A 9,730-nucleotide genomic window follows, 5' to 3' on the forward strand; every position below is an offset into this window, starting at 1 on the left:
AATATAGAAAAATATTTTCTCTAATGCTGCATTTTTTTTCTTCTTTTTTTTTCCTTATTTCTTTCTTTCTTTTAGTTGATGAATGTAAGGTCATCATCTTTCAAGTAATTTTGTAGCATTATGTGTTTCTTCTTCTTCTTTGTTTGATTTTTTTTGTTTTTATTCTTGTTAAGAGAGTAAAACAAGAAGAAACTTAAGATGGTAAAATAAAAAAAAAGATGAATAAGAAAAAAAGAAGAAAAAGATTGTGATGATGATAGAAAAAGAAGAAACAGTAGAAGATGAGAAGGAGGAAGAGTAAGAGTTTTAAATTATGTAGAACTTATCAGAATAAAAATACACCAAAAAATTCTTAAAATACACCCAAATAACTTCGTGCTACACCCAAATTTGCTGCAAATTCAAAAAAATATTTTTTCTAATGCCGCATTTTTTTCTTCTTATTTTTTTCCTTATTTCTTTCTTTCTTTTTGTTAAATGAATGTAAGTTCATCATCTTTCAAGTAATTTTACATCATTATGTGTTTCTTCTTCTTCTTTGTTTGATTTTTTTGTTTTTATTCTTGTTAAGGGATTTAAACAAGAAGAAACTTGAGAAGGTAAAATAAAAAAAAAGATGAATAAGAAAAAAAAAAGAAGAAGATGGTGATGATGATAAAAAAAAAAAAAAGAAGAAACAGTAAAAGATGAGAATGAGGAAGTGGAAGAGTTTTGAACTATGCAGAACTGGGTATGTCTAAAATGAGCTCAACAATTATGTGCTTATTGAATAAGCCACACTCATATGGACCATTAGATTTTATTAGATGAAAATCAAATATTAATATAAAAGAAGAGCATTGATGGACTCTAATAAATATAGAATATCCTAATACATAAATAAATATTTTAAATGACAATACTTTAATACACAATACTTTAAACGGCAACAGAATCTTTTATTCTTAAATATTTAAATATAAAATATATGAGTATTTTTTATTTATTAAAATTAATTATTATACCAAAATTTTATTAAAATAATATTTTAAACTGTAACAAAAAAATATAAAATAATTAAAATTTTATTTTATATTACTTGACAAATAATTAGATTATTATATTTAAAATTTATTAACTAACTATTTTTATTAAAGATATTATTATATAATATAATTTTTTATAAAAATATTTTAAAAATATAATTTATTTAAAATATTATATATAATATATTAAAATATTAACTTTTTTAATTTTTTTAATTTCTTTTAGAAAAACAGAATAAATAATATAATTTTAAATACATACCTAAATAAAAAAGTTAATATTTTCATGTATTATATATAAATTTTTTAAATTTTATTTTATAAATATTTTGATAAAAAATTATACTTTTTTATAATAATCTAATTATTTGTCAAGTAATATAAAATAAATTTTAATTATTTTATATTTTTATATTGTAGTTTAAAATATTATTTTATTATTATAAAAAAATTTTTACATAATAATTAATCTTAATGAATAAAAAATATATTTTTTGTATTTATTTATTTTATATTTTTTAGAACAAAAAATTTCTACCTTTATATAGTAAAATATGTGATAATTTTCTTAATATATATATATATATATAATTTTTTTAATTTGATAGGTTTCAAATCTTAGTCCGACCCACCTTTTTTAGCAGGTTCAATAGGTCGGCTCAACGGATTCGACCCGTTTTACCACCCACTAATATATATATATATAAACGAAGATTATCACATATTTTACTATATAAAAGTAGAGATTTTTTGTTTTAAAAAATGTAAAATAAATAAATACAAGAAATATAAATTTTTTTATTTATTCAGATTAATTATTATACAAAATTTTTTTATAATATTAAAATGATATTTTAAACTACAACATAAAAACATAAAATAATTAAAATTTATTTTATATTACTTAACAAATAATTAAATTATTATATTTAAAATTTTTTAATTAATTACTTTATTAAATTTATTATTATATAATATAATTTTTTATCAAAATATTTGTAAAAATAAGTAAAATTTAATTAAAGCGTTATAGATAATACATGAAAATATTAATTTTTTTATTTAGGTATGTATTTAAAATTATATTATTTATTCTATTTTTTTAAAAAAAATTAAAAAAATACAAAATTAATATTCTCATGTATTATATATAATATTTTGAATAAATTATATTTTTAAAATATTTTTGTGAAAAATTATATTATATAATAATATCTTTAATAAAAATAGTTAGTTAATAAATTTTGAATATAATAATCTAATTATTTATCAAGTAATATAAAATAAAGTTTTAATGATTTTATTATTTTATATTTTTATGTTACAGTTTAAAATATTATTTTAATATAATTTTTTAATATTATAAAAAAATTTTGCATAATAATTAATGTTAATAAATAAAAAATACTTATATATTTTATATTTATATCTTTTATATATAATTATTTAAGAATAAAAGATTCTGTTACCGTTTAAAGTATTGCCATTTAAAATATTAATTTATGTATTAGGATATTCTATATTTATTAGAGTCCATCAATGCTCTTCTTTTATATTAGCTTTTGATTTTTATCTAATAAAATCTAATGGTCTATGTGAGTGTGACTCATTCAATAAGCACATAATTGTTGAGCTCGTTTTAGATATATTCTGAACTTATTAGAATAAAAATACACCAAAAAATTTCTTAAAATATACTCAAATATTTTTGTATTATATCCAAATATCTTTGTACTACATCCAAATTTGCTTCAGACAAATATTTTTTTAATGTTATATTTTTTTTTCTAAATTAAACCACACCTTAGCGTTTAATTTAAAACAATAATTAATTATGTTCTGGTTCAATTGATAATCTAAACTTAAATTATTTATTATTTTTAACGATAAGAAGAGAAAAATTACTAAAAAGAAAAAGAGGCGGCCGAGAAAAAGAAGAAGAAGAGGCAAGGAGAAAGAAGAAAAGTAGAAGAAAAAGAGGCAGGCGTTATCAGCATCTCGCCGTCGTCACCGGCGTTATCAGCATCTCGCCGCCGTCACCTTGACCGCGGAGCTCGTTCCTGTTCCTACTCCCTAATGAGGTACATTCAATCTGGCAGAAATGCGCTCACAGATCCTCAGACGCAGGTGCGTCACCAATCTCCTCAGAAACCCAGCGAAACCGCCCTTCACTCCCTCACCCTAAATCTTTAGTCTCCCAAAGCGTCGATATTCTGCTGAATCGTCCACGTCAGCATCGTCCAGGATAGTGCATGACCTCCTCGCCGAAGTGGAGAACGAGAGGCTCCGGGAGAGAGATCAGCGAATTAGGGCCGGATTGGACACCGCCGACATCGACGCCGAATGCGAAGAGGACTACATGGGCGTGGCTCCCCTCATTGAAAAGCTCGAGAAGGCGAAACCCAAGGATAAGGAATCGAATCTCAACCTCTACGAGGAGCCTTCTGATTCCGACACCGACGAAGACGACGAGAGATTCACCCCCGAGGCACTCCAGAACCGCTTCAATGACTTCGAGAAGAAGTTCAACAGGCACAAAGACTTGCTTAACAGTTTCGTCGAGGCCGAGACGCTTGACGAGGCTTTTAGACTAATGAGTAGGATTGATAAGTTTGAGGATAAGCATTTTAAGTTGCGTCCTGAGTACAGGGTAATTGGGGAGCTCATGAATCGTCTCAAAGTGGAGACTGATCAGAAGCAGAAATTTGTTCTGCAGAACAAGCTGAACAGGGCAATGAGGTTGGTGCAGTGGAAGGAGGCTTATGATCCTGAAAATCCTGCGAATTACGGAGTTATTCAGCACGAGCAGGTTGGGCCTAATGTGGATGCGTTGCAGAATGCGGGGTTCGAGAAGGGGAATCGAATTAAGCAGGGAGAGAATGCTGATGCAGGAGCCGATGAGGATGCTAAAGATGTTGATGTTGATGATGAGGAGGAGGAGTTTGATGACATGAAGGAGAAAGACAACATACTGCTGGCGAAGCTCGATGCCATTGATAGGAAACTCGAGGAGAAACTTGCTGAACTTGAGTACACGTTCGGGAGGAAGGGTAAGCTTTTGGAGGAAGAGATTAGGGATCTCGCCGAGGAGAGGAATGAGTTGACTGAGAAGAAGAGAAAACCTCTTTACAGGAAGGTATTCACATCTCATACATGCCATATTTTTTCATAGCCATTCTTTTGATAATTTAGTATTATTACTCCTACAAAACAAAATTCACTTTATAGCCTGTGGATGTGGCCTTTTAATTGATACTCATTGGCTTCACTTTATCAATTATTTTACTCACAAATGTTGATTAATGAGTGCACCATTCAGAAAGTAATTTTCTTAGGTATGATAATTAAAAACCATTAGTGCTGCAGTTTAATCTGCTCTGTGTCTCTGTGTCTGTGTGTGTGTTTGCTTTCAATTTAAAGGATTTTGTTACAGTTAACTGTTCGCTTCATTTTTTCTATGAGAATTTTATGCACTGAAAATGCAAGTAGTAAGTTTTCTTGCTAGAGTACCTATGCATATTTTTTTTGAACCTAGTGTATCCTAAAAGAAAAGTTTACTACAGAACATTACATTGTGTGTGGTTCAAGTATTACTTTGTTAGTCAGATTCCATTTCCATGGGAATCAAATATACCTATGGGAAAGGTGGAAATTGAAATGATAGTATTTTGATTCTCTAGAATCAAACTTGCTTGGAAATAACTTTTCAAACTTTGAACCAAACATGGGAATATGATATTCCCATCTTAAAATTCCTAGGAATTATTTATAATTCCCCCAACCACACACCTCCTAAGGATTTAGCTTCTTCTGTTATTTTGGACCATACTATTGTTTACCTTATTTTATGCTCCATCATTAAGCAAAGTGCACAAATTTTATCACTGCCTCTCATTTATATTCTTCTCATAGGAAGAAAAGTTTTGCTCCATATATTGTCTCAGAAGTTTTGTGAGGCATTTCGCTGTTAAATTTGTTGTCTGAACAAGTGTGTATATATATAAGTTAATTGACCCTTGGTATGTTTATTTGATTGGAGAGTAAACTGAAATTTCAGACAAGTCCAATTGAATAAGTTCTTTTCAGTTTGATCAAGCGACATCATTTATAATTATAAAAAAAAAAATAAAGAAGGGAGAAAAAAACCCTGAATCCTGAATCCATAAAAAACACACTTCCAAATGAACATCCTTAACTGGTTTTCTATTTTTCAGTAATTTTGTGTTCTCAAAGTTTATCTGAGTAGCTTCTGCTGTTATTTTGGACCATACCATTGTTTACGTTATTTTATGCTCAATCTTTTAACAGAATGCAAAAATTATATCACTGCCTCTCATTTATATTCTGGTCATAGGAAGAAAAGTTTTTCTCTATATATTGTCTCAGAAGTTTTTGTGAGGCACATTACTGTTAAATTCTTTGTCTGAACAAGTTTATATATAAGCTAGTTGACCTTTGGTATGTTTGTTTGAATTTAGAATCATATCCTTCTGCAGTGAATTTGATTGGAGAGTAAACGAAAATTTCAGACCAAGTCCAATTGAATAAGATCTTTTTGTTTGATCAAGTGACATCATTTATAATTTAAAAAAAAAAGTAGGGAGAAAAAAATCCTGAAATTGAATCCATGAAAAACACACTTCCGAATGAAAATCATTAACAAGTGAACTGGTTTTATATTTTAGAGTAATTTTGTGATCTCAAAAGTTTATCTTAGTAGGTGGGGCACATTTTGTATGACTACAAGATCGATATCTTTGGTTAATCCTCTAATTTGGATTTTAGCTTTGGTGATTCTTGACATTTTACTTATTGGCGCTAATATGCAGATATCATATAGATTGTTGGCATATGCTTTCGTGATATAATGGCATTTTATATTTTTTTCTGTTTCCTTGAGGATTCAGTTCTATTGTTATCCGTTGCCTGAATTTCCAATGCAGAGATACTCATGGGTATACTATTTTTTTGAAGAATGATTTTTTGTGCTAAGTGCCAAAATGACCCCTTATTTAGATATCCTGTATTTCTTGCTTCCCATCCATCTTTCTATATATAAATACCTATGTTGATTTTTTTATGAAAATTGTTATATGTATGCAATGCATGTTAATATCTTGATCTTATTTTAAGATATTGCATTTCTTTTGTAGTTCATAGAGAGATTTCTTATTGATCTTTACATTGTGCACTTTTATTGTGTTGTTTGTTAATTTGAGTTCGTAAATTTAGTTATTTTTTCCGATGTCATATTTGTGCTTTTAATAGATCTAACTTTAGATTTTGTCCTTCTTGGGATGTTATATATGTTACCAGGGTTTTGATGTGAAATTGATAGATGTGAATAGAACGTGTAAAGTAACTAAGGTACTCCGCAGATTTTTTACTTCCTTCCATGGTTTCCACTTTTTTCTATGTGCTTAGTTTGTTTTCTATTTCATGGTGTAGGGAGGACAAGTTATTAAGTACACTGCTATGTTAGCTTGTGGCAACTACAATGGTGTTGTCGGTTTTGCCAAAGCCAAAGGCCCTGCAGTTCCAGTTGCCCTTCAGAAGGTATGGACTCTCTTATGTTGCCTTTCAAGTTCTGTTTAAGGTTTCTTTGGCAGTTAATCTGTTTGTCAGATGGTGAGAGTTGGGATTGGTGACCTCTGTCGGTTGCTTTAGGATTTCAAATAAACCTAAAACATGTTTTACTCATTACACAAACTTGCAGATCTTGCTAATCTGAACATGATTTCTTGCAAATTCAATTAACAGTTCATTCTTAATTGTTGTAAAAATATCCAAATATTTTGTATTGTTAACTTTTACTTTCAAAATTGTTTATTATTCAATATGCTCTATTCTAATTTCAAATTAAATTAGGATCTCGTTTTACTGTATACTTTTGTTTGTGTCAGTCGAAGAGAGTTGAACACAAATAGATTTATAAGATACAAACACCCGCATAATAATCTGTATAACGTTGATCTTTTCATTAGCGGATTAGAAGAACTCAATATTTGTTTATAAGCCTTTAATAAGAGTACCTATTTTTTTCTAAGTGAAAATAGACCTTGAGTGATTTATGTTTAATAAGTTATTGTTTTGATAGAGTATTGAATTAATCATTGATTTTTCCACAATCAGGCATATGAGAAATGCTTTCAGAATTTGCATTCTGTGGAGCGACACGAGGAACATACAATTGCACATTCTGTACAAACATCATATAAAAAGACGAAGGTATGTAATCCATTTCCTTCCTTCTAGTAGTACTTCCCAAATTTATCTGTCTGATTAATTTTAGCTTCTATAATGAAATTGTAAGGGGGCTTTGTTTTTGTGGATAGAATTGCAAATGTTTTGCTTATCCTTGTTAATAATTGAGATTACTCCATGTGTTTATGCTTTAGGTGTACCTTTGGCCTGCTTCCACCACAACTGGCATGAAAGCTGGTAGAATAGTCCAAACCATTCTGCATTTAGCTGGTTTTAAGAATGTCAAGTCAAAGGTAACTGACATTTGAATACAATCAATAAAGCGTATTCCTGTAAATATAGTCCTTGCTCTAATTTTAGTTGCTCTTGATAGGTCATCGGTTCCCGAAATCCGCATAATACAGTTAAGGCTGTCTTCAAATCCCTTAACACGGTTAGTATCTTGCTGATGATTCAAATCAATCATTCAAAATGGTTATTTCCGTCATTGTATTTGATATGAATTTGTTGTTTTTCTCAGATTGAAACACCAAGAGATGTTCAAGAGAAGTTCGGCCGGACTGTGGTTGAAAAGTATCTATTGTGATGGAGATTGTATTGTGCTGAGTTCATTGCCGGTGGGGATGTATTGCATTGAATCCTCTAATATCCCCTTTTCATGTGTTAGGTGTTTCTTAAATCACTTAACATGAATTGGAGGCCAGTTTCCTCAATTCATTGTTTCTTTGTACTTCTTCCCCCCAAGTTCTGGCAGCATTATCTTCGAAATTTTGCATGTATTTTTATCGTATTTTTATTACATTTGAGAAAATTACACTCTCCTTACCTGCGAGATCCTAAAATGACATTCCCCTCCCCTCTATTTTATAAATGTACATTCTCCTCCCTTCTAACTTTTAGAAAACCTCATCTTTAATCCATTTTAAACATTTTGTGTTAACTAATGTTAATTTTATCCATTTTTTAAGAAAAAATAATTTTTTTTTTAAAAATACCCATTAGTAAAAATTTTATTTTTTATCATTCAATTTTGCTTACCAAAATATCCTTTAATAAATTATTCTTTTATTGATTAAATTGTATTTTTTTAAAATTTAATAATTATATAATTTTTTTTTCTAAAATACTCTTCAATAATTTTTTAATTATTAAATTATAATTTTACCAAAATTTTTGTTAACAATTTTTTTATATTTTATTATTAATTTTTTGATATCTATATATATTATTTTAACATTAAATAAAAAATTTTAGTAAGATTATTTTTCAATATTAATATATATTAATTGTTATGTATATTAACAGGGGTAAGATTTTTTTATTTAATATGAAAACAATATATATTGATATCAGAAAATTAATAGTAAAATATAAAAATAATTGTTAACAAAAATTTTAGTAAAATTATAATTTAATAATTAAAAAATTATTGAAGGGTATGTATCTTAGAAAAAAATAATTTAATTATTAATTTTTAAAAAAAAATATTTTAATAAAAATACAATTTAATTAATAAAAAAATAATTTATTAAAAGGATATTTTGATAAATAAAATTTAATGATAAAAAGTAAAATTTTTGTTAATGGGTATTTTTTCAAAAAATAATTTATTTTTTTTTTAAAAATGGATAAAGTTAATATTAGTTAACACAAAAAATTTAAAATGATTAAAGAAGAGGTTTTTTAAAAGTTAAAAAGAAGAGAATGTATATTTATAAAATAGAAGGGAGGGGAGTGTCATTTTCACATCCCGCACGAGAGGGGAGTGGAATTTTCTCTATTATATTTCTATTAGAAATCTTACTTCTCTCGAGCATATAGTGGTAATAGCCTTTTCTAAATTTAAAGTAATGCACTATTTGCAGGTACGCAGTATTGCATATTTTTAGTTTCAGGCTAGGAAGCATGGAATATACCGACTAATCAAGGTATTGGTGTGGTATACTATATACATGTTAGTGTCTGACTCAGATACTTGTAAGGCGAAGGCCATGTCTGCATACATCAGCATTTGATTTTTTATTTTTTATTCTTTTATTTATTATTATTTTTTGGCATTGCTATGCTGTAGAAGTATTTTTTTTTCCGAGCAATTACCCAATTCAGTTCATGAGGTTTTAAAATAGGATATCTCAGTCTCTCAAATTTTAAAATGTGCAAAACAGTTTCTAAGGTTACTTTTGTAAGACAATATAGTTCCTTCCGTTAGTCACTGGCTGCTGACTTGGGATAATAATTCGCATATATAGTTGTTAAGTGTTTATGTGTGTGAGTTATATAAATCAGTCCTCAAAATGAAGTATAAAATAGTTTCCAAAAAATAAAAAAAAAATCTTAAAACAGTTCTGGTAAAATTTTAAAAAGTTCAAAAAAATCTCTTTAAGTATTTTTAATCTTTTTCAAAAGTTACCGTTTTATAATACTTTTAGGGTAAAGCACCATTTTAAATTGTTTGGCATCAAATATTATCCAATTGTGTTATTTTAACATTTATTTCGAAA

At 27.8% G+C, this 9,730-nt stretch overlaps 1 protein-coding gene across 3 annotated transcripts; it reads left to right on the plus strand.

The window, feature by feature from the left end:
* Positions 1-2,931: 2,931 nt before the first annotated feature.
* LOC107639333 (uncharacterized) lies at positions 2,932-9,352 on the plus strand. Of its 3 annotated transcripts, XM_088485455.1 has the most exons (8): positions 2,942-4,161; positions 6,342-6,392; positions 6,474-6,581; positions 7,158-7,253; positions 7,424-7,522; positions 7,603-7,662; positions 7,750-7,846; positions 9,095-9,352. In XM_088485455.1, the coding sequence occupies exons 1-7, from the start codon at positions 3,385-3,387 to the stop codon at positions 7,813-7,815; spliced, it is 1,257 nt and encodes a 418-aa protein (XP_088341581.1). In that variant the 5' UTR covers positions 2,942-3,384; the 3' UTR covers positions 7,816-7,846; positions 9,095-9,352. The 3 variants fall into 3 exon arrangements, with proteins under 3 accessions (XP_016198296.1, XP_088341581.1, XP_088341582.1); XM_016342810.3 differs by lacking the exon at positions 9,095-9,352 and having other exon boundaries at positions 2,932-4,161; positions 7,750-8,060; XM_088485456.1 differs by lacking the exons at positions 6,342-6,392; positions 9,095-9,352 and having other exon boundaries at positions 2,951-4,161; positions 7,750-8,060.
* The last annotated feature ends 378 nt before the right edge of the window (positions 9,353-9,730 follow it).

This window comes from Arachis ipaensis, chromosome B4 (assembly GCF_059453495.1).
Source record: "Arachis ipaensis isolate K30076 ecotype BB chromosome B4, ASM5945349v1, whole genome shotgun sequence".
Lineage (NCBI taxonomy): Eukaryota > Viridiplantae > Streptophyta > Magnoliopsida > Fabales > Fabaceae > Arachis > Arachis ipaensis.

Bases quoted from the DNA above. Each gene is read 5' to 3' on its own strand.
- LOC107639333 (XM_016342810.3), top strand. From the start codon at position 3,385: ATGGGCGTGGCTCCCCTCATTGAAAAGCTCGAGAAGGCGAAACCCAAG. The intron at 6,393-6,473 runs GTACTCCGCAGA...TTCATGGTGTAG, and splicing joins GAACGTGTAAAGTAACTAAG to GGAGGACAAGTTATTAAGTA. The intron at 7,254-7,423 runs GTATGTAATCCA...TTTATGCTTTAG, and splicing joins CATCATATAAAAAGACGAAG to GTGTACCTTTGGCCTGCTTC.